The 27,295-nt window shown below is 46.8% G+C and overlaps 3 protein-coding genes across 5 annotated transcripts; 2 read left to right on the forward strand and 1 right to left on the reverse strand.

The window, feature by feature from the left end:
- The first annotated feature begins 7,253 nt into the window (after nucleotides 1-7,253).
- Nucleotides 7,254-9,575, forward strand: LOC117193050 (glutathione S-transferase 1-like). Its single transcript, XM_033397783.1, has 2 exons — nucleotides 7,254-7,261; nucleotides 9,080-9,575. Exons 1-2 carry the CDS (start codon nucleotides 7,254-7,256, stop codon nucleotides 9,558-9,560), a joined length of 489 nt encoding a protein of 162 aa, XP_033253674.1. The 3' UTR covers nucleotides 9,561-9,575.
- A 62-nt stretch (nucleotides 9,576-9,637) lies between these two features.
- On the reverse strand, nucleotides 9,638-10,925 carry LOC117193578 (protein immune deficiency-like). The gene is made up of 2 exons (XM_033398321.1): nucleotides 10,171-10,925; nucleotides 9,638-10,106 (listed from the first exon to the last, which is right to left on the reverse strand). Exons 1-2 carry the CDS (start codon nucleotides 10,831-10,833, stop codon nucleotides 9,945-9,947), a joined length of 825 nt encoding a protein of 274 aa, XP_033254212.1. The 5' UTR covers nucleotides 10,834-10,925; the 3' UTR covers nucleotides 9,638-9,944.
- Nucleotides 10,926-16,569: 5,644 nt separating this feature from the next.
- Nucleotides 16,570-26,058, forward strand: LOC117193179 (vigilin-like). Of its 3 annotated transcripts, none has more exons than XM_033397923.1 (6): nucleotides 16,570-16,662; nucleotides 17,806-17,878; nucleotides 20,641-20,725; nucleotides 20,792-21,042; nucleotides 21,124-24,360; nucleotides 24,453-26,058. In XM_033397923.1, exons 3-6 carry the CDS (start codon nucleotides 20,692-20,694, stop codon nucleotides 24,867-24,869), a joined length of 3,939 nt encoding a protein of 1,312 aa, XP_033253814.1. In that variant the 5' UTR covers nucleotides 16,570-16,662; nucleotides 17,806-17,878; nucleotides 20,641-20,691; the 3' UTR covers nucleotides 24,870-26,058. The 3 variants fall into 3 exon arrangements, with proteins under 3 accessions (XP_033253814.1, XP_033253815.1, XP_033253816.1); XM_033397924.1 differs by having other exon boundaries at nucleotides 16,605-16,662; nucleotides 17,803-17,878; XM_033397925.1 differs by lacking the exon at nucleotides 16,570-16,662 and adding an exon at nucleotides 16,676-16,694.
- Nucleotides 26,059-27,295: the final 1,237 nt, after the last annotated feature.

Here is a 27,295-nt window from a genome sequence, read left to right on the forward strand (position 1 = left end):
CCCAAGAAATAGGGTTGTCCCCATGACATGTTATTCCTCTGAAAATCCCTTTTTTGGTCGAATGGTGAACTATTAAGCCTTGGTTGCCGTTGGTTGAATCTTAATGTATTGTAATTATTATACCCGATACTCAAAATGAGTATTGGGGTATATTAGATTTGTGGTAAAAGTGGATGTGTGTAACGTCCAGAAGGAATCGTTTCCGACCCCATAAAGTATATATATTCTTGATCAGCATCAATAGTCGAGTCGATTGAGCCCTGTCTGTCTGTCCGTCTGTCCGTCCGTCCGTCCGTCTGTCCATCCCCTTCAGCGCCTAGTGCTCAAAGACTATAAGAGCTAGAGCAACGATGTTTTGGACCCAGACTTCTGTGATATGTCACTGCTACAAAAATATTTCAAAACTTCGCCCCGCCCACTTCCGCCCCCACAAAGGACGAAAATCTGTGGCATCCACAATTTTAAAGATATGAGAATACCAAAAACGTAGAATTGTAGAGAATGACCATATCTTTAAGACTGCGGAATCTGAATTGGATCGTATTATTATTATAGCCAGCATCAAGAAAACAATTTCATTTTTTCTCGCCTTGTCTCTCTCTAACACACACGTAGGCGGCTTTGCTTAGAGTAAAACATTAGCGCCTAGATATCAGAGACTACAAAAGCTAGAGCAACCAAATTTGGTATCCACACTCCTAATATATCGGACCGAGACGAGTTTGTTTCAAAATTTCGCCACACCCCCTTCCGCCCCCGCAAAGGACGAAAATCTGGGGATATTCAAAAATCTCAGAGACTATTAAGGCTAGAGTAACCAAATTTGGTATCCGCACTCCTGTTAGATCTAACTATAAAACGTGTATCTCAAAATTTCGCCCCACCCCCTTCCGCCCACACAAAGGACGAAAATCTGTTGCATCCACAATATTGCACATTCGAGAAAACTAAAAACGCAGAATCATAGATAATGACCATATCTATCAGATTTCTGAATCTGGATCAGATCAGATCATTTTTATAGCCAATAGGAACAAATCAATTTGCAGTGGCTACGCAGCGCCCGACGTCACGCTCAGACTGATTTTCTGTCTCTCCCGCACGCACTCTTTGTCGTGTCGTTTAATATTAGCGGCGTCTGCCGGAGGAGAGCCATACTGACTTAGTATCGGGTATAACCGTAGAGTTGCGGTGTCCGCAGCAACTCACAACGTTCCCCCTCGTTTTTCACTGAATTTCTGGGGCCACTGAATTGGTAGGCAAATTGGGCCCGTATGTTATTTGATTGTGTTCAAAGTGACCGCCACGATAATTAGATATTGACCTCTAACAACACTGCGCATGTGCCCTGCTGCATATCGATGTACTCATATCGATGTTCTCATATCGATATACTTCTTTCGGCGTCTGTCTCTTGCGTATGTTACTCGGAAGCACATATAATTCTGTATACTAATCTTCTGCTGTCTTACAAATAAAATAACTTTAACAGGTTATGGGCCCAGACACCAATTCACCCAGAAACAGTATAAAACAGAAACAGTGAGAAACAATAAACATTGTTTGGTGCTTAGTGAAAAGCAGTGCTAAAAAAATGGCATAGACTCATTAGTGTATGTGTGTACAAAGAACAAGTTGAACAAATTCGCATTGTGTTTTTTTGATTAGATTTTTGCAGCGAATCGGACCGTTGCCGTGGTTTAAAGTCCAAAATAAAGCAGTCCCAACGGATCAAGAAACACAAAAGCGAACGGAGACTCAAGTGTGTATACCAAAAATGCGTATGCCAAGCCGCACAAAACCGCGAGTGTGTATACCAAGGCATAGAAAATCGCGAAGGTGTGTGTGTAAATAGCAACTCGGAGGGATACTTAAAAGAAAACGAAAAAACAAAAGAAAGACACGGACAACAGTATTGTCGTCGTAGTTGCTTTGTGCATGAGACGATCGACAGTTACAAATTTTGCACTGTGGGACAATAAGAATAAAAAATGAGTGGAAATATGAATTTCAATATTGAGAAACTGGACGAAAACAATTATAGCACATGGGAAGTTTTGATGAGAAAGGTTCTCATACAAAATGATTTGTGGCCAATCGTCAGTGGTAAAATTGAGCTTAGTGAAATTAAAACAAATGAGCAACGTGCAGCTTTTGAACTAAAGGATCAAAAGGCGACCCAACTAAACAATATTAAAAATTGTGTATCGTCGTCACAGGCATGGCAAAAGCTAAATAAAATTCACAGGCCAAGCGGACCAGCAAGGGTAGTGCTTTTAATTAAACAATTGTTGACGGTAAAAATGTCGGATGGTATAAGTGCACCGGAGTATTTGCGGAAATTCCAGGTGGTACACGAGGCTTTAGCAGAGGTCAACATAAAGGTTGATGAAAAGATCTTATCAGTTGTGTTGCTAAATGGTTTGCCTAAATCGTATGAAAGTTTTGTTGTTGCGATTGAGACGCGAGATGATTTGCCGAGCTTGAGCATGCTAAAAATAAAAATTTCTGAAGAAGCGAATAGGCAGGAATATAGCATTAGCAAGGAAATTACAAGTAGCGCGGAACTACACGTCAGTTATGACAACAACAATTTTAAGAAAAACTTTAAGAAGGGCAAGTGCGGAAAGGAAGGGCATTTTAAATCGGAATGCCGTGCTAAAAGCAAGCAGGAAGGAGCAAACAAGGGCGCAAACAGTAAAAGCGGGGAAAGATTGGGTACAATGCTTTGCGTAACCGAATATGCCAAAGTGGAACCAGAAAAATATGTACCAATCCTAAGTTTAGCTAAGCCAAATGACCAGATGTTAAATGCATGGTGCATAGACAGTGGCGCAACGGCGAATCTATGTTGTGACAAGGAACGCTTTGTGTCGTTCACGGAAGATAATAAAAAAGTATTTTTAGCCGGCGGTAAATCACTTATTGCTGAAGGGCATGGAACTGTTCAAGTAAAGTTCGGTGATAGATCCGTTACGCTGGAAAATGTTATCTTGGTACCAGATTTGCAGTACAATTTTATATCGGTCACAAAACTATTAAAACATGGAAAAAAAATTGTGTTTGAGAAAAATCAAGCGATGATTTTTGAAAACGGAAAAATAGTTATAAAGGCACATCTGGAAAATGGATTGTTTATGGTTCAGGACAATCAGGAAAAGTGTATGAACATTGTAAATGTTGAGGCAGATGCATTCAAATGGCCCAATAGGTTCGGCCATGTTCATTTTGACGCATTAAAGGAAATGGTTAACAAGGAGATGGTAATAGGTCTCAAGGGCATACACAAGCCAAAACAAGCGTGTGCAACATGCGCAAAAAGTAAAATTTGCGTGCAACCATTTCAATCGAGCACAAACAGGTCAAAGGGCGTTCTAGACTTAATACATACTGATGTATGCGGTCCAATGCAAAAGCAGTCAATGGGAGGCAATCGATATTTCGCCACATTTATTGATGATTGTTCAAGATATGTATCAGTAAGTTTCCTAAAAACCAAAGATCAGGTTTTCGAGGCTTTTAAAGAATTTAAAAGTGAAGTTGAGTGCCAAACTGGGAGAAAAGTCAAGGTTTTACTAAGCGACAATGGCCGAGAATTTTTGATAATTACCTAAACCAAAATGGAATAAAGCGAAACTTAACAGTGCCATATACACCTCAACAAAACGGAGTTGCAGAAAGGGCCAACAGAACATTGGTAGAAATGGCAAGAAGTATGCTGCTGCATGCTGGGTTAAGTGAATGCTATTGGGCAGAAGCGATTCGAACTGCCACGTATTTGCGAAATAGAGTGGCAAGCAGCTGCTTGAGCGGGGTGACACACCAGCCAGTGGTATCGCATTTAAGAGTTTTTGGCTCAGTAGCGATAGCTCTAGATAAAACAAAGAAATCAAAGTTCGCACAGAAAGGCTTAGAGTATATAATGGTGGGCTACTCGGATACGGCCAAAGCATACCGTTTGGTCAGTAAAGAAACCAGAAAACTCGTAGAGAGTAGGGATGTCATTTTTGTAGAATCTGAAGGGGGCAAACTAGATGCATCATGTTCCAATGACATGGCATCAATTGAGGTTCAACAAAACCAGGACTCTGAACCCGAAATGGATAGCGAGCAATTTAAAGATCCAGAAAATCAGGAGGAGATTAGGTCTAGTAATGACATTCTTGTAATTCCAGAACCAATAAGAGGACCAGGACGCCCAACCATAGTACGGACGGGCAAACCAGGACGACCAAGGAAGCAGTATCATATGCTCAATGCGATACTGGCAGCAGACGTACAAGTTCCACAAAACTACGCACAAGCTGAACGGTCTACTGAAGGCGAGATATGGAAAGCATCAATGAAGGACGAGTACGAATCTCTCGTGAAGAACGGCACGTGGTCGCTTACTAAATTGCCTAGCGGGAAAAAGTCCATTGGATGCAGATGGGTTTATGCAGTTAAGTCCAATCCGGATGGAAGCGTGAACAGGCTCAAATCACGTCTGGTGGCGAAAGGTTGTAGCCATCGCTACGGGATCGACTACAAGGAAACATTTGCACCAGTTTTACGCCACGCAACTATCAGGTTGATAATTGCACTTGCAGTCGAACATGGTCTCCACCTACATCAAATGGATGTTGTCACGGCGTATCTCAACGGCGAATTGGAAGATGAGGTTTTTATGAGAGAACCTGAGGGCTTCATCAGCGAAGTTCACCCAAATCACGTTTTGAGGCTTCACAAAAGTATATATGGCCTAAAACAATCAGGAAGAGTGTGGAACTCTACGTTGGATGCAACGCTGAGACGCATTGGTTTTATACCGACTGTCAACGAACCCTGTCTGTATTGTAAGCCAGGTAAAAATATGTGTCTAATAGCTGTCTACGTAGATGACATTATTTTGGCGTGCAAGGACCTAGATGATATATCTGATATCAAGATAAAGATCGCAGCAGAATTTGATGTGGTTGACATCGGGCCTATGCAATACTTTTTAGGTATTGAGGTAAAACGTGAAGGCAGTACGGGTGCGATTTCAATCAGCCAACGGAAGTATATTAGAGAGTTGCTCGAACAGTACAATTTGAAAGATTGTCGACAGACGTCCACGCCTCTTGAAGCTGGTTACCAGGTGGCATGCAACAAAGAGGACTGCCGCAGGGTCGACATCACATCGTTCCAAAAGCTAATTGGAGAGTTATCTTATCTTGCTGTTATGACTCGTCCGGACATTGCGCATTCGGTGAACAAATTAGCACAACGTAACAAGGATCCTCATTCCGAGCATGAAGCGGCAGCCAAGCACATCCTTCGATATTTGGCAAAAACTATCGACTGGGAGATATGCTACACAAAGAAAGGAAAGGCAATTGAGTGTTTTGTTGATGCAGATTGGGCAAGTGATATGACGAACCGAAAGTCATTCACTGGCTATGTATGCATGTTGGCAGGAGGAGCGGTTTCTTGGGAGTCAAGAAAGCAATCGACGGTTGCCCTCAGTTCCACGGAGGCAGAGTACATAGCCTTATCATCTGCAGCAAAAGAGGCGATATACTTTCGCAGCCTACTGATTGACTTGAAGCTGATGTCCAAGGAGTCAGCTATTCAGATGTACGGCGACAACATTGGAGCACAGCAGCTTGCTAGAAACCCCATGTTTCATGCACCTACAAAGCACATCGACGTCAAGATACATCATATTCGAGTGGTTCTCAAGAGAGGTGAAGTCAACATTGCGTATCTGCCAACCGATGAGATGATAGCAGATGTCCTCACAAAGAACTTAGCCAAGGTTAAGCACCATAAATTTGTATTCGCATTTGGTTTAAAAGATCGTTTATAAGTGCTTGACATGTTATTGAATATTAGTTAAGTATATTTAAAGTTTGTAAACATGCGTTGTGTTGAGGAGGAGTGTTCAAAGTGACCGCCACGATAATTAGATATTGATCTCTAACAACACTGCGCATGTGCCCTGCTGCATATCGATGTTCTCATATCGATATTCTTCTTTCGGCGTCTGTCTCTTGCGTATGTTACTCGGAAGCACATATAATTCTGTATACTAATCTTCTGCTGTCTTACAAATAAAATAACTTTAACAGATTGCAATTCCTGTACCTTTGCCAAGGCATTCGGCAAATCTGGAGGATTCAATGAGAATAGGATTTCTGCAATACCGCCGTTTAGGCCAGTGACAAAAATGCGTTAGGCATTGTCTCTAATTATACCCGATACTCAAAATGAGTATTGGGGTATATTAGATTTGTGGTGAAAATGGATGTGTGTAACGTCCAGAAGGAATCGTTTCCGACCCCATAAAGTATATATATTCTTGATCAGCATCAATAGTCGAGTCGATTGAGCCCTGTCTGTCTGTCCGTCCGTCCGTCCGTCTGTACGTCAGTTCGTCTGTCCGTCTGTCCGTCCCCTTCATCGCCTAATGCTCAAAAACTATAAGAACTAGAGCAACGATGTTTTGGACCCAGACTTCTGTGATATGTCACTGCTACAAAAATATTTCAAAACTTCGCCCCGCCCACTTCCGCCCCCACAAAGGACGAAAATCTGTGGCATCCACAATTTTAAAGATATGAGAAAACCAAAAACGTAGAATTGTAGAGAATGACCATATCTTTAAGACTGCGGAATCTGAATTGGATCGCATTATTATTATAGCCAGCATCAAGAAAACAATTTCATTTTTTCTCGCCCTGTCTCTCTCTAACACACACGTAGCATAAGCGGCTTTGCTTAGAGTAAAACATTAGCGCCTAGATCTCAGAGACTATAAAAGCTAGAGCAACCAAATTTTGTATTCACACTCCTAATATATCGGACCGAGACGAGTTTGTTTCAAAATTTCGCCACACCCCCTTCCGCCCCCGCAATGAACGAAAATCTGTGAATATTCACAAATCTCAGAGACTATTAAGGCTAGAGTAACCAAATTTGGTATCCGCACTCCTGTTAGATCTCACTATAAAACGTATATCTCAAAATTTCGCCCCACCCCCTTCCGCCCACACAAAAGACGAAAATCTGTTGCATCCACAATATTGCAGATTCGAGAAAACTAAAAACGCAGAATCATAGATAATGATAATATCTATCAAATTGCTGAATCTGGATTTATATATCATATGAATATGATAAGGAGCGAAGAGAATCTAATGGGTAACATGGAACAATCTGGATTACGTAAACTACGAGTGCTGGCATTTGTGGCGAAATATTAGAAAAAGTTCCGGTTTGTGGAATAATACATGAACATGTGATTAATTTAAAACGAGGGGAACGTTGTGAGTTGCTGCGGACACCGCAACTCTACAGTTATAGCCGATACTAAGTCAGTATGGCTCTCCTCCGGCAGACGCTGCTAATATTAAACGACACGACAAAGAGTGCGTGCGAGAGAGACAGAAAATCAGTCTGAGCGTGACGTCGGGCGCTGCGTAGCCAGTGCAAATTGATTTGTTCCTTTTGGCTATAAAAATTATCTGATCTGGTCCATATTCAGCAATCTGATAGATATGGTCATTATCTATGATTCTGCGTTTTTAGTTTTCTCGAATGTGCAATATTGTGGATGCAACAGATTTTCGTTTTTTGTGGGGGGGGAAGGGGGTGGGGCAAAATTCTGAGATATACGTTTTATAGTGAGATCTAACAGAAGTGCGGATACCAAATTTGGTTACTCTAGCCTTAATAGTCTCTGAGATTTGTGGATGCCCCAGATTTTCGTCCTTTGCTGGGGCGGAAGGGGGTGTGGCGAAATTTGGACACGAAACGGTCAAGGTCCGATATCACAGGAGTGTGGATACCAAATTTGGTTGCTCTGGCTCTTATAGGTTCTGAGATCCTTGAACTCATATTTTGCAATTGGCAAAACCGACCATGCAACCTGTGTGTTAGAGAGAGAATGAAATTGTTTTCTTGATTCTGGCTATAATAATTATACGATCTGGTTGAGATCTTACATTCTAAAACATATAGTCATCCTCTACGATTCTGCGTTTTTGGTTTTCTCATATCTTTAAAATTGTGGATACCACAGATTTTCGTTCTTTGTGGGGGCGGAAGTGGGCGGGGCGATGTTTTGAAATATTTTTGTAGCAGTGACATATCACAGAAGTCTGGGTCCAAGACATCGTTGCTCTAGCTCTTATAGTCTTTGAGCACTAGGCGCTGAAGGGGACGGACAGACGGACTGACGGACGGACGGACAGACGGACAGACAGACATGGCTCAATCGACTCGGCTATTGATGCTGATCAAGAATATATATACTTTATGGGGTCGGAAACGATTCCTTTTGGACGTTACACACATCCACTTTTACCACAAATCTAATATACCCCAATACTCATTTTGAGTATCGGCTATAAAAAAAACGAGGGGGAACGTTGTGAGTTGCTGCGGACACCGCAACTCTACGGTTATACCCGATACTAAGTCAGTATAACTCTCCTCCGGCAGACGCCGCTAATATTAAACGACACGACAAAAAGTGCGTGCGAGAGACAGAAAATCAGTCTGAGCGTCACGTCGGGCGCTGCGTAGCCAGTGCAAATTGATTTGTTACTTTTGCCTATAAAAATGATCTGATCTGATCCAGATTCAGCAAATCTGATAGATATGGTCATTATCTATGATTCTGCGTTTTTAGTTTTCTCGAATGTGCAATATTGTGGATGCAACAGATTTTCGTCCTTTGTGGGGGCGGAAAGGGGTGGGGCGAAATTCGGAGATATACGTTTTATAGTGAGATCTAACAGAAGTGCGGATACCAAATTTGGTTACTCTAGCCTTAATAGTCTCTGAGATTTGTGGATGCCCCCGATTTTCGTCCTTTGCGGGGGCGGAAGGGGGTGTGGCGAAATTTGGACACGAAACGGTCAAGGTCCGATATCACAGGAGTGTGGATACCAAATTTGGTTGCTCTGGCTCTTATAGGTTGTGAGATCCTTGAACTCATATTTTGCAATTGGCAAAGCCGACCATGAAACCTGTGTGTTAGAGAGAGACAGAGCGAGAAAGAATGAAATTGTTTTTTTGATTCTGGCTATAATAATTATACGATCTGGTTCAGATTTTACACTCTAGAACATATAGTCATCTGCGCCTATCTGGTTCGGAAGTATGCTAAGGATGATGCCCTGTACCCCAAGGACTTCTATAAGCGCGCCGTCGTGGATCAACGTGTGCACTTCGAGTCGGCTGTGCTTTTCCAAAACTGCATTAGGAATATAGCACTTCCACTGTTCTACAGCAATGAGACGGAAGTTCCGAGATCCAAGATCGACGCTATATACGAAGCCTACGACTTTTTGGAGGCCTTTATTGGCGCCGAGTTGTACCTGTGCGGAGCCAGCGTAACCATAGCCGATTTTAGTGTGATATCGTCGGTCTCCAGTTTGGTGGGCCTGGCGCCCATTGAGCCGAAGCGCTATCCTGGACTCAGCGCTTGGTTGGCCCGAATGGCCGGACGACCCAATTACCAGTCGATCAACGGCAACGGCGCACAGATGTTGATTGACATGTTTAATGCGAAAATCACAAAGATAGTGTGATTTTTGCAGGCGAAAGCGAATTTTTTAAGGTTAAACATGAGATTGAATATGCAATAAAACGTTTAGTAAACAGTGCTTCAAAATTCAAAATTAATTTTTTAGTACATTGTATGTTTGTGGTTATGTGGGCCCTTTTACGAAAAAATATCACATCTTAAAGGCAAACTGGTTTATAAATTATTTAGGACAAAGTTCTATGTACTTATTCGAATTTTTGGATTATTTAAACAAATATTGCACAAATGGTTGAATGCTGGCCCCTCTCTCTGTCGTTTAAGGAGAGGCCTGATTAAACAGCTTAGACATGTCAGTTCCAAGGGGGTTGATCGTTGAAAGAGTGCATCGTATAGATCATTTTCGTTTGGAGTGGACGTGATCATTCAGCTAACTGTTCTTCTTGCGTTTCTCTAATGCCTTCCAAACCAGTTTCAAGCGCTGCACGCAATCGCGATGCTGTGACTCCCAAAGCAGCGTTGTGAGTCGTCCGACGGTAGCCACGCAGCTCTCAGAGCTCCGTACCCATTGGAGCAGAAGTTGGTAAATCACCTGGAGAAACCAGAAACAACCAGAGCGTCATTCACTAGAATTCGTACAGTTTTGGACGTCTCACCTCTTTGATATTGCCGTGCATTTGATGATCAATTATGGCCTGGTCAATCTGGCCCTCAGAATGGCCCAAGTCCCGCATCACCTGCTTCCATCTCTCGCCCAAATGGGTAGCCACCGCGTCCAGCAGCCGCGGATCCGGCTCATCCTGAGACTGCATCATGGCCACTATGCTGACAGTCTTGCGCGTACCATTGGAACGTTTACCGTCTGGCGAGGCCGCCACCTCGTCAATTGTGCTTGTACTGCTCTTCCGCGAGCTGCTGGCGCTTAGATTTTGGTTAAAGTTGTACACGGAGCCAAAGTGTAGATTGCTTGCATTTGAGAAGTTCATAACCACCTGTTGCTGTGCACTGTGGACGTTCATGGTGTTGTTCGTGTTGACTGTGCTGAGGTCCCCGCCGGTCCCAGGAATGTTGGCGGACTGCCCAACATCCATGGAGTTGTAGTTTGGGTTGGAAAGCTCCCGCAATACCGATTCCGTCAGATCCGCTGAGGCTGTCGGGGTCCTGATGGACGGCAGCGCCAAGGCTCCACTATTATTGTTATCTGCCTCGCTATCATCGACAGGCGCTGCATCTGTTTCAAGTCGCCCCTCAGATTGCATGCTTGGTGCCTCCTTGCTACCGCTAAATATGTTGGGCAGCAAGTTCTTCAGCTTTGGCATATTGCGTCTGTCGTGGTTGCTCGATCGTCAATAAATATATAAAGATCCGGAAATTCCACAGACTTGGGGTGTTTTTACCCTTTGTGTTTGGAAGTTAGAGGTGGCAGACTAACGATTATTCATCAGTAATCCACTATCGGTAACCAACAATCGATAGTCGCTCTCGTCCCTGGTCGAATAACTGGTAATCCTAAACCGATAATTACTCTCAACGAAAATTATGAATTGTTGCGAACCTTTGTTTTCTTCGGGGCAAAGCCGGCTAGCCAGTCATCCCAGGGCTGGGTACTTCCCAAGCCCTCAGGTCGCACAATATACCAACTAATTGGACATCTCGAACAAATTGAAACAACAAAAGTAACCGACAAAAAAAACTGCAAACGGACTCTACTCGACAAACAACATTACAGTAACTTCCTGCAACACAGACGTGGACCAGGTCGAGGTGTCGATGTTTTTACCTCTGACGTACCCACCCTACCTGAGATCCGAATCACGACGTTCTGGATCTCCCTGCCATGTGCAGCAGCCTTACCCTCCCGTTGCTGTGGCTCCTCTTCCCACCATACGAAACGATTAGCAATTCATTTTCTTTCTTATAATTTTCACGTTAATTTCCTACTTTTACATGGTATCATTGCTAAACTAAGCCTGCCTATTCATTCCCCCTTCATCTTATCATTACGGGCGGTTAATAAATAAATAGATAAATAGGAATAATTAATATAATAAATATAAATAAGTTACATATATAAATAGATATGGACGGACTTAATTTAATGATCGGATTAACATATACATATAAATGGAGACGTCTAACAAAAATAAATAATGGGAGTAAATATGTTGATTGATGATTTTTTTCTCTCCCTAAATGGGCGAGGGACCCGCACTACGTGGCCAGGATAGTTTCTTCGAGACCAGCAAAACCAAGCCAGGATGGCGGAGCTGTGACCTATTCCCTATGGATTTGCCAACAAAAAGAATAAATTTGGGGTTTCTTTACTCCCCCTTTGGAGCGGACTCACTCTTGTGCTTTTTGGGTCTACTTTCCGTCCCGCTGGTCAGCTCTAAAGTTACTGGTGTTTCACTGATCTTGATCCCCTGGAATCACAGATTTATTTACCTTTTCCCCATAAATTTTGGCCTTGCCACTATGTTCGAACTTCTTTCCTTCTCACCGCTTCTATGGGATATCACCTATCGTATCTTCGCATGCAACACCTAGCTAAAATTCGAGCGACCATGGCCGGAGAATTATTCGTAAACATCAAAGAGTTACACGTTTCCTGCTGGCCTTCCCGGACACTACGGTGCCTAGGATCTTGCAGCGCCCAACGTAGGCTTACACCCACTGATCGGATATTCCCCATGTGAGTGCGTTTCCCTTGGTTTCGCTACTATTTTAGGTCTTTGGCGTGAAAAATCACCACCGGCCTCCCCGACAGATCCTCCAGCTCGTAGGCGTTATTCCCTACTGGACGTACGACTCTGCATTTTAGGAATTTCCGGGCGAACTTGGCGTTGTAGCTTTTGCCAAAGTCGCTGAGGGTGAAGTTGCGCCTGTGGACGTCTTGGCCAGGTCTGGCGAAAAAGACTCGGGCCCGTTTGTTGTAACGCTGGCTGCTCCGCTCATACGCTTGGTGTAGGCTGCGTTTAATTTGCTCGCGAATGAGGTGTCGCTTATCCGCGGGATCTAATGCGTGCACTTCATGTTCCGTCAAAGACTGCAGCTTCCTCGCCAGCTTATAGCAGTTCCCGTTCAGAAACATCTGTTGTCCAAATACAGCGAAAAACGGCGTTACGCCTGTGGCTTCGTGCACCGAGTCACGGATTGACACTTCGATTTTCGGTAGCTAGATGTCCCAGTCTCTGTGATCCTTTTTCAAATACGTCCTTATTGCAGCGAGTATAGTCCGATTTACTCTCTCGGCTGCATTGCTTTGCGGCGAGTAGACTGCTGTGCGCATGTGTCGGATCCCGAAGCCGCTGACCATGTCCATGAACGCCTTCGATAGGAACTGCTTTCCGTTGTCGGAGTGGATCACCTCTGGCACCCCGAATTTGTAGAAGACCTCTTGCACCAGGAATTGAACGACGGTCGCCTCTCTCATCGCCTTCAAGAAGGTACATTTTGAAAAGTGGTCTACGACGGCTAAAATCCAGGCCTGTCCCCTTTTTGACCTGGGATACTTTCCCAGGAAGTCTATGCAGATCTTTCGGAATGGCCTCTCCGTGACCACTTCCCGACCGATCCCGACTTGGCTACTGTAATTGGGGGCTTTGGATTCCTTGCATTCGGTGCAGCTTCGGACGTACTCCCGCACTTGTGCCGTCATCGCCGGCCAGGAGTAGTGCCTTTTTAACCTATGCAAGGTCTTCTTCATTCCACCGTGTCCAGCTGTGTGGTCTTCGTGGGCCTTCGCGATGAGGGTTTTCGTCAGTGCCGCGGGAATCCATAATTTCCACATGGAACCTTCCACTTGGTCGTCGACTGGCGCGAAGGCCATTCGCTTGAATACCAGGTCCCCGTCTATTCGCAGGTCAAGCAATAATTCTTTGTTCCTGCAGATTTCTCCTTTCAACTCCTGGTATTCCGTTGATTTGAATTCCGTCGTCTGGAATCCGAGGATTTCCGTTGGGTCTAGAACCACCTCCTCGATGCAGCGTGATAGTGTATCCGCCACTATATTTTCGACTCCCTTGCGGTGTTCGATCTCAATGTCGAACCTCTGCAGCCGCAATGACCATCTGGCTAGACGTCCATTCAGGTCCTTGAGTGACATTAGCCACTTAAGGCTGGCGTGGTCAGTGATTACCGTGAACGGCATCAATTCCACATATGGCCTCAATCTCTCAATCGCCAATACCGCAGCTAAGCATTCTTTCTCCGTTACCGAATAATTTATTTGGTGTTTGTTCAGTTTGGAATAAAAGAATGCCACTGGGCGCTCTGCTTTGTCATCATCCAGCTGGAAAAGCACTGCTCCCACTCCAAAATTTGAGGCGTCGCACTGGATGTAGAAATGGCGTTTAAAGTCGGCATGGACTAATACAGGAGCCATGGTGAGCGCCTTTTTCAGGGATTCTATGGCCGCCCTCGCTTCCGTTGGCAAGGAAAACTTCCCGCGCGGATGCTTCTTCAGAGCATCTGTTAACGGTACCGCGATGGTGGCGAAGTCCTTGATGAAGCGCCTATACCATCCTGCGGTTCCTATGAAGCTCCGTAGCTCCTTCACTGAACTCGGGCTCGGGATCTTTTGTATAGCCACAACCCTATCGAGATCCATTTGCAGCGTGCCGCCTCCGATGATAAACCCCAGGTATTTCAGCGACTTAAAGCAGAATTTGGATTTTTTTAGACCTATCGTCAAATTCGCTCTTTTCAGGCACTGGGCCACCAATCGCAGATATCGCAGATACGTCTGGAAATCCGGGGCTATCATCAAAAGATCGTCCAAATAAACGAAAACGTTTGATCTGAGCTGAGTCGGGATCACCTTATCCATCACTCTGCATAATCTCTGGGCAGCGTTACACAGACCGAAGGGCATCATTACGAATTGATACAGCGGACGGCCTGCAACGGTAAATGCGTTGCACTTCCGGCTTTCTGGGTCCAATTTAATTTGCCAGAAGGCGAATTTGAGTTCGACGCTGGAAATGTAATATGTCTGGTCAATCCTGGACAGTATACCCTCGATGCTAGGAAGAGGGTAAGCATCTTTTACGGTGAGCTGATTCAGTTTCCGCGCATCCAAACAGAGTCTATTATTGTTTGGCTTTCGCACCACCGTCGTCCGATTGCTCCATGGACTATCGCTGACCTCGATCACTCCTAGTTCCAGCATTTTATCCACCTCGGTCCAGATCACCTCCTGCATCGCTGGGGATTGAGGGTAATACCGATCTTTAAATGGTACTGCGCCCTCGATCAACTGGATCCGATGCTGCTCTACCGTCGTTGTTCCCAATCCGGCATCCTTATAGGTCAGAAACTCCTTCTTTACCTTCTCCAGCTCTTCGGTTTCCGTGTCTTCCAGGGCCCAAGCTTCCACATCCACGTCTTCCTGGCGATGTTCGGCGTACTGGCTGATTTGTGACATTTGGATCTCGCCTAATTGGGCCTCGCTGGATCTACTGGGCTCGTCTGACTGCCTCGGCCACCTCTTTGCGAGTCTGTCGCCTTTCCTTAAATCTGGAACGGGCCTTTTGGAGTCTACGATTGACACCGCGCATCCCATCCAGCTGCCTGTCATCGAAGATCTGATTTCGAATTTGTATGTATCTCCTCATCCTCTCTTCGGCCGGTATGAACTTCAAACTATTTTTATTAAATTTATTCGGGCTATTATTCTTAATTTCTATATTGATTAGTGGACCATCGTTCATTACTTCGCGGGCTTCGGCTTTCATCATGCCCGCTCGTGCGTTTCCCGAGCAATTTGGACACGTTGGAGTAAACATTTCTGGCTTCCCGCAGCGGTAACAGAATATTTTGCGTTCCTTCGCCACGCAGTCTCGGAACCCGTGGTCGAACTGGCCGCAATTCCAGCCACACAGCCTGGGTTTGTTCGCCAGGTGAGTTTCTTCTACTATCCTTGCTTCGTCTTCATCCAGAAACTCCGTTTCCGGCTCTAGCTCCTCCACTCGCTTCCCGGCTGAATGGAATTTCGGCACAGTACGGAACGTCGACTTCTGCTCGCGTCCGCGAAAGTGGTACTCCACTTCCAGGCACTCTTCCCTCAGCTGCTCCACGTTTCGGACTCGGATCGCGTAAACGTAGCAGGCGATCTCGTCATCGAGTCCCTTCTTAAAGACTCGCACCATTTCGGACTCAACCAACGGTGTGGTGAGTCTAGCTGCCAGCCTGCGCATCGCTCTAAAGTACTCTTCCACAGATTCGCCAGATTGTTGTCGTCGCTCATGCAAGGTGCGTAGCCGACGGAACTCGCCACCCACTGCGGGATGTTGTAGCTGCTCCGAGTGCAACGCGTGGCCGACTTCTGTCCCCACGGGCCACTCAGAACAAAAATCTCATTGAGAATCTACCCTCCCGACTCCATCCAGCGGTAAGCAGGGGAAGCGAAAAACAGAAATCTTTCTGGCCATATCCTAACTTCGGGTATTTCTTTTTTCTTCTTCAGGTTCTCATTTTGCACACCAAACACCGGGCCGGTTGCTAACTGGCTTGTGGATTCTCCTCTGCCAGTGCCAAACCAAATCCCCTCTTGTTATTTCCTGCTTCCCGTTGTCAGATAAGTGCCGAATCATCAAACACCAAAAAAAAAGTTTTTACTTTGTGGATTTTCTTTGCATCCTCAGATCCCTCAGCGCCGTTCTTCTGTGAGCCAACTCGTCGAGTCCCTCACAGGCCACCGGAACACCGATGGACCCCAGATTGCAAAATACCACTCGAGATCTATCTTCTCTGCTGGATATTTAGAATTTTTTCGACGTCTGTGTGATTCGCATCCGTACTCTCCCTCTTTGATGGTAGAGCCAGGACTGCGAGTCCACTTCCCTGTCTCAGATTGGGCGCCATTATTGTTGCGAACAACAGAATCTTGAAGAATTTTAGCGCAGTTTACGTGAAATATATCGTGGTCTTTTTTAAAGCAAAGATTAAGCATTGAATGGACCTACAAGAGTAAGTATTATTAATTATTAGTAATTACTATCAGGCAATCAACTATCGACGGTCACCAATCGATAGTCGCTCTCATCGATTGTCATCAACAAAGTGTGCCTCGTTTCCGATTGCCAACAGAATGAAAAGTTGGCCATCACCATTTGCCACGTTCGCTCATCACTTTTCTACTTCACTTGGTCGGTAATTCGCGTGTTGCATCCAATAGAAAGTCTGGGCGATAGATCTGTGGCAAAAACCCCTAATAACACACAAAATTCGAGTGCAATCAAATGTGCATATTGAATTGCATATGTTACAACAAGAAAGTGCATGAAATTACAGTTATGAAGGGCTTGATGGAGCAGGCGGCTGTGACAGCAGCGAAAATTTAGGCCGCGCCGCTCCGCAACACCTTTTTCTTTCACGACTTGGCAACGTGGAGGAGAGGAGTAGTCTGGACTGCATTTAAATTAGGCGCTTGCCGCTCGCGTTTTCCGTGCGGAATTCTCGAAGAGAAAAATTGCTGCAGAAAACAACGTGTTTTTCAATGCTTGATAATGGTCGCTTCGCAGCAGGCACGGCACGGGCGGCGCTCGCACTCGCGCTCACTCACACAAAGGCACACAGCAGTCGCAGCGCTGGCGACGGCTACGACGACGGTGGTGGTGGTGGTGGCGGCGGCGGCGGTGGTGACGGAAACGGAGACAGCGTTGTCGTCCACGCACACAGAGTACCAAACATACATAGTATGAACATATGCATATGTATGCCCGTACATAGGTACATCTATGTATAATCTGTCCGATTGGAGATGGGACGATTGAAGCTTTCCGAAATTCGTATTCTTTCCGTATTGAGTGTTTAAAGCCACCAGAAACGTTCGATGGAACCCATTCCATCAAATCACAGCCTCGCGCGGCCCAGCCCCGCCCCGGCAGATGGCGCGGCCCTAAAGTATTTTGAGGGGGTGGAAGGCTATAGCTGAAACCTTTCACTTGATTTCGGCCTCGCATTGCCTCCCATACGGCGCCTGCTTCCGCCCACGCGTACACCTACGCCTACGCCAACGCCAACGCCATTGTGTGCTCCACTTTTGCGCCGACAACAACAATTGTCCAATAAGTGGCCCGCATATTTCCCCGAACCGAACCCCCGCATAACACACAAATCTGTGCACTTTCTTCCTTCCGCCTCTCGCAGCGAAGCGCAACAGACTCTCTCGATAGAACACGAAACATGCTCCCCGAGCTGCTCCGTGTAGAGCATCCGGCAAACGATGAGATGACGATATGCATCCGCTAATTACTCTGTTCTTTTGATTCTTGTATGTCTTCCAGCAGACACGCCAAGTTATCAAACTGGATTTTGTCAAAGGAGACTAACTAGGCCGGATTTTTTGGATTTTACAGTACAGTAAGTTGAACAACCTTCCCGCACCTTCAACCCCCTTCCACCAAAAAAAAAAAACAACAAAAATACAGATGGAAACACCATCGGATTGTATATTAATTTGCATAATTTTACCACCATTCCACATGCCCCAGACCAGTGAGTGAGTGTGTCTGTGTGCTCTTCTGTGGCCAAGAATGCCGAACCAGAAATGAACGGTTGTTCCGTGCCCAAAAACTGACTACGTCAAGGGTTTTTCGGCCCAGCGAGCGGTGGACCCAGAGGCCTGGATGGAAATCACCCAACAAAAGTTCGATATGTGCATACCAATTTTTAAAGCTGAACTTTAGCAGCGCACTGTGCTTTGTCTTCATTTGTCGACGTCAGCGTCGCTGCAGGCGTTACATGCCTCTGCACATACGTACATGTACATACATACATGCCCACAATCGAGTGTATGTACATTTGTGCATGTGTATGTATTTGCTTTACCTGTGCCGTGCCTTGCCTTCTTCTCGAACGGCAACGGCAACGGTACCACCAGAAGCAGCAGCAGCAGTAGCAACAACGGCGGCAGCAATGCTGCTAGAAAGGTGCCAAGGCACCAATACAGTGGCAAAGAGCGACACAAAAATGTGCGCATACACTGTCGATCCGATCGCTTTGTTGTAGTTGCCGGCTATCATCCGGTTTTATATGGCACTGGCCTGGCACTCACTGGGGTCCCTCCCCTCCCGGTCCGTTGAGTTACTTCGTCAAATTCCCTTTCTTGCTCATGCTCTTGCTCTCTCTCTCCCATGCTGGTTTCTTCTTTTGACACATTTTTCGAGCACACACAGACACGGAGCCACTCGGCCACAAGTAAGTGTGCGTGAGGGGAGCGATAGTGGCAGCCCCACATCTTTGTTGTTCTTCTGGGGCGAGAGGAGGAGAATGTAGGATACGAAAACTCGTTGGGCATTGGCTTAGAAAACAGCTCTGTCGAGCAAGTGCAAGGTCTGCTCCTCGATCTCTCTGGCTGCGGCTCCGCTTTCGACGGTACCAACCTTTCACCCAAGCAAAAAATCAACTGATAGCAACTTTATTTCTAGATATCTGCTGGCGATCGGTCGCACAGCTTGTTCTTATCAGCCTTAGCAGCTGATAGCTATCACTGGCATCGCTTCCAGATTTTGCCGGCGTGGCCTCGGACCGGCCCAGCCCGGCCCGTCCACTTATCGCCAGCGAAATGGAGCCCCGTACACATCACTTGTACGCTACCATTACGTGGCTCTTGGCAGAAAGCTGAAACTAAAACTAAATACCGTGCTGCTAGATTTGGTTTATCAACCGGCCGGGCACGAACGGAAACGCACTAAACGTTTCCTTATCGGCGGCCGAAATGCGGGTCGCCGTCGGTCGGCACTTATCGGCGAAAGTAATTGAGATTTTGAATCCACTGACAAGAGGAGGAGGAGGAGCTGCCTGCAAACCAAATCTGAGCAGACCGACTAAGAATCAGTGCCTTCCGAAATGCAGACCGACTGCGGTCTGACTGAATAATTCAATTCATTGATTGATTGATGGATTTACTGATGGAATTTCCCAGAAATCTCCAATAAAAATAGCACTTCACTTGCCATTATCTTGAAATGTAAACGAGGGGGAACGTTGTGAGTTGCTGCGGACACCGCAACTCTACAGTTATACCCGATACTAAGTCAATATGGCTCTCCTACGGCCGACGCCGCTAATATTAAACGACACGACAAAGAATGCCTGCGAGAGAGACAGAAAATCAGTCTGAGTGTGACGTCGGGCGCTGCGTAGCCACTGCAAATTGATTTCTTGCTTTTGGCTACAAAAATGATCCTTTCTGATCCTGATTCAGCAATTTGATAGATATGGTCATTATCTATGATTCTGCGTTTTTAGTTTTCTCGAATGTGCAATATTGTGGATGCAACAGATTTTCGTCCTTTGTGGGGGCGGAAGGGTGTGGGGCGAAATTCTGAGATATACGTTTTATAGTGAGATCTAACAGAAGTGTGGATACAAAATTTGGTTACTCTAGCCATAATAGTCTCTGAGATTTGTGGATGCCCCAGATTTTCGTCCTTTGCGGGGGCGGAAGGGGGTGTGGCGAAATTTGGACACGAAACGGTCAAGCCCCGATATCACAGGAGTGTGGATACCAAATTTGGTTGCTCTGGCTCTTATAGGTTCTGAGATCCTTGAACTCATATTTTGCAATTGGCAAAACCGACCATGAAACCTGTGTGTTAGAGAGAGACAGAGCGAGAAAGAATGAAATTGTTTTCTTGATTCTGGCTATAATAATTATACGATCTGGTTGAGATTTTACACTCTATAACATATAGTCATCCTCTACGATTCTACGTTTTTGGTTTTATCGTATCTTTAAAAATGTGGATGCCACAGATTTTCGTCCTTTGTGGGGCCGGAAGTGGGCGGGGCGAAGATTTGAAATATTTTTGTAGCAGTGACATATCACAGAAGTCTGGATCCAAAACATCGTTGCTCTAGCTCTTATAGTCTTTGAGCACTATGCGCTGAAGGGGACGGACAGACGGACGGACGGACAGACGGACAGACGGACGGACGGACAGACAGACATGGCTCAATCGACTCGACTATTGATGCTGATCAAGAATATATATACTTTATGGGGTCGGAAACGATTCCTTCTGGACGTTACACACATCCACTTTTACCACAAATCTAATATACCCCAATACTCATTTTGTGTATCGGGTATAAAAATAACACATTTTCTCTGCTTCCAGTGTTACTGTAACGACTTGGAACGAAAAAGGACTCTTCTCTTTTTTTAAGTAATGCAAGCAGCAGCAGTGATGGAGGAATCCAACGGTAAGAACAATCCCCAGTGGCGACCCGACGCCAAAAGCTCTTGGTTAACCTTTGAATCGAATGCAGCAACCAGCATTGAGCAACAACCGATCGCCCTCATCAACGGCCAAGAGCAGGTGTCCAATGAGCAGCAACCATCCTCGCCCACTTCAGTGGCAACGCCCACCAGCACCAACAGCGGAGGCACTGGTAATGCCACGCCCGCCTTTAGCTACGACGACCTATTCCCGGCCCTGCCGGCCAATACCTCGGCGCCTGCGCTGTCCGGCCCTTCCAGCTCGTCGCTAGCCCGAGTGACAAGCTCGCAGAAGACGCAGGTAAGTGGATCGCGAGGATCGTATGGGCATTCCGATCTGTCAATATCCGACTGACATTTCCCGCCTTTGACCACTTGACAGGTGCTGCACGTGCCCTGCGATGAGCGAAAGTCGACGGAGTCGGATAAGTTTGGCGAGGGCGAATCGAAGCGGATTTGCCAGCAAATCACCAAGGAGACCGGCGCCCAGATTGAGATCGTCAGCGGCAAGAACCAGTCGCTCACCTTCCTTATCAAGGGCAAGCAGAGCGAGCTGTTGGACGCCCGGCGCAAGATTCTGTTGAGTTTCTCAACGCAGGCCAGCCGCCAGGTGACCGTGCCCCGTGAGCACTACCGCGTGATCCTGGGCAAGGGTGGCCAGCGGCTGCGGGATCTGGAGCGCCTCACCTCGACGCGCATCAATATCCCGAGCCAGGGCGACGAGAGCGCGTTCATCACCATTGCTGGCACGAAGGAGGGCATCGAGAAGGCGGAGCAGGAAATCCGCCAGCTGTCCGCGGAGCAGTACAAGAAGTCGTCGGACCGCACCCCGATTCCCAAAATCTACCATCCGTTCATTGTGGGTCCCTACAGCGAGAACTTGAACAAGCTGCAGGAGGAGACGGGCGCCAAGATCAACGTGCCGCCGCAGCAGGTGCAGAAGGACGAGATCATCATCTCGGGCGAGAAGGATGCCGTTGCCGCGGCCAAGGCAAAGGTTGAGGCCATCTACAAGGAGATGGAGAAGAAGTGCTCGACGGTGAGCGTTGAGGTGGCGAAGCCACAGCATCGCTATGTCATCGGTCCCAAGGGCTCAACCATTGCCGAGATCCTTCAGCTCACCGGAGTTTCCGTCGAGATGCCGCCGAACGATTCCACCCTGGAGACGATTACGCTGCGCGGTCCCCAGGTCGCCCTCGGCAATGCCCTCACTGTTGTCTACCAGAAGGCCAACTCGGTCAAGTCTGTGGAGATCAATGCGCCGCACTGGATCCACAAGTACGTGATCGGCCGCAAGGGAGCCAACATGAAGCAGCTCGAGGAGGACTGTCCCAACGTGAACGTGAACTGCCTCGAGGACAAGATAAAGCTCGAGGGCGACCCGGAGAACGTGGACAAGGCCATCTCCTACTTGACCGAGATCATACGCAACTACGAGGAGAACTTCACCTACGAGGTGATGACTGTGAATCCCTCGTACTACAAGCATATTATCGGCAAGGCCGGATCGAATGTCAACCGGCTCAAGGACGAGCTGAAGGTGAACATCAACATCGAGGAGCGCGAGGGCCAGAACAACATCCGCATCGAGGGCCCCAAGGAGGGCGTGCGGCTGGCGCAGCTTGAATTACAAGAAAAAATCGACAAACTGGAAAACGAAAAGTCAAAGGATGTGATCATCGATCGACGCCTGCACCGCTCCATCATTGGGGCCAAGGGCGAGAAGATCCGCGAGGTGAAGGACCGCTATCGGCAGGTGACCATCACGATACCCACGCCCCAGGAGAACACGGACATTGTGAAGCTGCGCGGCCCCAAGGAGGATGTGGACAAGTGTCACAAGGATCTCATGAAGCTGGTTAAGGAAATCCAGGAGTCGTCGCACATCATCGAAGTGCCCATCTTCAAGCAATTCCACAAGTTCGTCATCGGCAAGGGCGGCGCCAACATCAAGAAGATTCGCGACGAGACCCAAACGAAAATCGATCTGCCCGCCGAGGGGGAAACCAACGAGGTGATAGTCATCACTGGCAAGAAGGAGAACGTCCTGGAGGCCAAGGAGCGCATCCAGAAGATCCAGAACGAGCTCTCCGACATTGTCAGCGAGGAGGTGCAGATCCCGGCCAAGTACTACAACTCCATCATCGGCAGCGGCGGCAAGCTCATCTCCTCCATCATGGAGGAGTGCGGCGGCGTGTCCATCAAGTTCCCCAACAGCGACTCCAAGAGCGACAAGGTCACCATTCGCGGACCCAAGGACGACGTGGAGAAGGCCAAGGGTCAGCTGCTGGAGCTAGCCAACGAGCGGCAGCTGGCATCATTCACCGCCGAGGTGCGGGCCAAGCAGCAGCACCACAAGTTCTTGATTGGCAAGAATGGCGCTTCCATTCGCAAGATCCGCGATGCCACGGGAGCACGCATTATCTTCCCGTCGAACGAGGACACCGACAAGGAGGTCATCACCATCATTGGCAAGGAGGACAGTGTCAAGAAGGCCAAGGAGCAGCTGGAGGCGATCATCAAGGAGTGTGACGAGGTCACTGAGGGCGAGGTGGCCGTCGATCCCAAGCACCACAAGTACTTTGTGGCCAAGCGGGGACTCATCCTGCACCGCATCGCGGAAGAAAACGGAGGTGTGATGATCTCCTTCCCCCGCGCCGGCACCAACTCTGACAAGGTGACTCTCAAGGGTGCCAAGGACTGCATCGAGGCGGCCAAGCAGCGGATCGAGGAGATAGTGGCCGATCTCGAGGCTCAGACCACCATTGAGGTGATCATCCCGCAGCGCCAGCATCGCACGATTATGGGTGCACGTGGCTTCAAGGTGCAGCAGGTGACATCCGAGTTTGATGTCCAAATAAAGTTCCCCGATCGAGATGCCACCGATCCAGTGGAGGGTCTCACCAATGGCGGACTGAACGGAGAGGGCCAGGAAGGCGAGGCAGCCGAGCTGTCGAGTGGAGCTGTGGATGGAGCAGAGCCGGTGCGGCAGTGTGATGTCATCCGCATCACCGGACGCATTGACAAGTGCGAAGCCGCCAAGCAGGCGCTGCTCGACCTCATTCCCATCGAGGAAGAGCTGAGTGTTCCTTTCGACCTGCACCGCACCATCATTGGGCCACGCGGCGCCAATGTCCGGCAGTTTATGTCCAAGCACGATGTGCATGTCGAGCTGCCGCCCAGCGAACTCAAGTCGGACATCATCAAGGTGTCGGGCACGCCGGCCCATGTGGCTGAGGCCAAGGAGGCGCTGGAAACGATGATCGAGGACTTCGAGGCTGATCGGGCCGATCGCGAGCTGCGCTCGTTCGTCCTTCAGCTGGACGTGGATCAGGAGTATCACTCAAAGCTCATTGGACGCCATGGTGCCGTCATCAACAAGCTGCGTGCTGACCACGACGTCATCATTTCACTCCCCAAGCGGGACGATCCCAATCAACGCATCATTTCCATCACCGGCTACCAGGCCAAGGCGGAAGCAGCTCGCGGTGCCATTCTGGAAATCGTTGGCGATCTTCAGACCCTTCACCGCGAGGTTATCGAAATCGACACGCGCGTCCACTCGCACATCATTGGCCAGCGTGGACGCACTATTCGCAAAATCATTGAAGATTACAAGGTGAGTGCTCAATGGTGGGCCGTGGTTAGTGGGAGAACCACTGGAAATACCCTGATCGTAAGTTGACCATTTTGTGTGTGTTTTTCCTCCAGGTGGATATCAAATTCCCATCCTCCGATGATGCTCAAAACAATCCCAATGCCGTGACCATCATTGGCAAGGAGGAAGATGTGGAGAACGCCAAGGATGTGCTCCTTAGCATGGCCGAGGACTACGAGCGCGACTACTTGGAGAACTTGCCGCTTTCGCCCCAGCCGCAGACAGTGGGAGCCTTCCTCACTGGGACCGGTGGCAACGCGAGCTCGGGTGCTGGTGGTGGCGGTGGCGGTGCCGGTGCCAACGAGAACGGGTTCATCATCAAGGATGCGCCGTGGGAGAAGCAAAAGCAACAAGCCAAGAATGTAACTCCGCCCAACACTCAGTCGCAGGAGGATTTCCCCAACTTTGCTGCCGGCGGTGCTCCAGTCGCGACCACGCCCATCACCTCCGTGTGGGGCCCCAAGAACTAACTGGTTCGGGGCAGGCGTCCCCAGCAGCAGAAGCAATACTACCCGTTGTGGTGCGTCGGGGACTGGAACTGGAGCGGGCGGAGAGCAGAGAAGAGAGGAGCGGAACAGCAGAAGTCGTGCGGGCGTCTCGTACCGTCTCGTCTCGTCACGTTAGTCGAAAACTAGTGTCAAAACGGTATAGGTTGTCTCCTAGGAGCTTTTCTACAACGCAATTTGTGCAGGATAATTGAAGAAGACAAATGACAAAACAGGAAACTATTTTTGTATAATTTGATACAGAATCAACACAAGCACGACCACAAACACACAAGAACACACCAGGACACACACACACACTCGCCCACAATCATAAAATTGCATTTATTCAACATAGAATACAAAACAAACAGACAGACAAATCCGGACAGACTCAGGCGCCCAAGGTTCTGTTGCCCCGTAACCTGCAATGTATGTTGGCTGGCCTGGCCAGACCCTGGTCCTGGTCCTGGTCCTGGCCATGGCCACAATATACATAATATGTAATACTTAATTGCCACTTTCTTTTATGTAACCATTTGTTTCATTTTCAACACATAATATTCAAATTAGTTGAAGCCCTAAAGTAAGCAGAAAGCTCAGCAAATGATTTGTTAATTCAATTGAAAGTGACTACGCACGGTCAAGAACGAAAATAATTGTAAGCATAAAATGTTAATTATTTACACTCGCCGCTCCTCTTTTTTATCTTCTATTCTCTATCTCGTAATTGTTCTGATAATACAATACACAACTCTCTCGTTCGTTTTGAAAATCGTTGCTTCCCTTCCCATTTTCTGCCAGCCCGAACTAGTTGTTATATTTTTGTTCGAAAGAGATGATGATTGATTGAACGCGTTGATTATATTGTAAAAACTTTTTTTGCGTTTAGGCCCAGAGAGGAAGCGGGGATAATAGCGACGAGGACGAATAACGAATAGCTTGAACAACAAAATATACACTTATGAATTAAATTTAATCTATTTTCCCCACTCGCCTACTACTGCTCCTGCTCCTGCTCCTGCTGTTCCCATAACCGGCGTTATCTGATAGACGTCAACACACACACAAAACCAAACCCCCACTCACATTTCAAAATGAATACCAACATTTTAATTTTGTGCAATCTTCTTGATTTATATTAAATTGTTTTCGACATATGTATGTTTCCCCACTTAAAAAATAACTTATGCGATGCGGTGTGTCCGCGAGAGGAGCACTTTTTAATACCTTGTATCGAGTGTCGGCTGTTTTCTCGACATATACCCATACAACCCGTGCATTATTTGACAGTTGAAACACAAAGTATAAGAAAAATTCTAATTTTTTACCATTACTATACAATAAAAACAAAAACCATATAAAACAAATAAAAAATGTAAACAATCATGTATCTTTATTTCAACTTTTGTTCCCTAGTTTCCTGCGCTTTGTTTAAACCACTTACATTTTCCGTTTCTTTAAGAAAACAACAAAAAATCAACACCAAGAAGAACAGACCTGATATTAGTATCCTAAGAATCTAACGTAGAAATAACCTTAATGTATATATTTTCCTATATTAACGGACAAAAATCAAATGAATGAGACGAATGCAAATGGCATGGCCCAGCTGAAAGGCAAAGATCACGATTTTCAAAGCAGTTATTTGTCATTTGAAATAAAAAGTTTTAAAAGTCTCTTTTCTTTCATATCCTCTTTCAAGTGTGTTACCCGATCTGGCAGCGGTCCTCGCTTAAAATGGTATCGACTATCGATATTCGCTACTAAACGAGTGCGTTACTATACCCGTCCCGTGCTTGTTTATATAATCTTGTTAGAGTTTGTGGAATATTTGGTGCTTCCATTCGACACGACGTTTAATTAACAGACAAAGTGTTTTTCTTTTTTAAATTTTCCTGATGCATAGTGATGGAACACTTGGAGTATCGATATCACAGGTATACATCAGTGATACGTCAACAAAGATATCGATAGTTCTGGAGCTCAAGAAACAAAAAGTATTCTTCAACTAAAAATTAAGCGACAAGTGCTAAAGTTTGCTATTTATTAAAAAGGTTCCAATTAAGAAAAGGCTACAACAGCCGTCGCAGCAATGGAGGATCGTAAGTGTGTCCCTTTGCTCTCAATGTTATCAGTAAGATGCCCTTGCACATGTTTGGTGTGGTTGTTGGCCAGCTCTTCTGATTGGGACACCTTTGTTTGGGCCACCGCCAATTAGTCGGCGACTTTGACCAAAGTATAGAAATTGCTCTGATTGAGCCCATTGGAAATTCATAAGCTGGAGCAAGCAAGGTCTTGGCTTTAGCCGTAGCTGCCAGGAAGCTCTAGCTCTAAGGAAATGCTGGATGAGTCATGTTTTTGTTGGCATGCAGCGCTGTCACTGGGAGAAAGACTTTCCTGCCGCAATT

The sequence above is a fragment of the Drosophila miranda genome (genome assembly GCF_003369915.1).
Source record: "Drosophila miranda strain MSH22 chromosome Y unlocalized genomic scaffold, D.miranda_PacBio2.1 Contig_Y2_pilon, whole genome shotgun sequence".
Lineage (NCBI taxonomy): Eukaryota > Metazoa > Arthropoda > Insecta > Diptera > Drosophilidae > Drosophila > Drosophila miranda.

Coding starts and splice junctions, on each gene's coding strand:
- LOC117193578 (XM_033398321.1), bottom strand. CDS start 10,833: ATGCCAAAGCTGAAGAACTTGCTGCCCAACATATTTAGCGGTAGCAAG. Junction 10,107..10,170: donor TGCACGGCAATATCAAAGAG/GTGAGACGTCCA, acceptor TGGTTTCTCCAG/GTGATTTACCAACTTCTGCT.
- LOC117193179 (XM_033397923.1), top strand. CDS start 20,692: ATGCAAGCAGCAGCAGTGATGGAGGAATCCAACG. Junction 21,043..21,123: donor CAAGCTCGCAGAAGACGCAG/GTAAGTGGATCG, acceptor ACCACTTGACAG/GTGCTGCACGTGCCCTGCGA. Junction 24,361..24,452: donor AAATCATTGAAGATTACAAG/GTGAGTGCTCAA, acceptor TTTTTCCTCCAG/GTGGATATCAAATTCCCATC.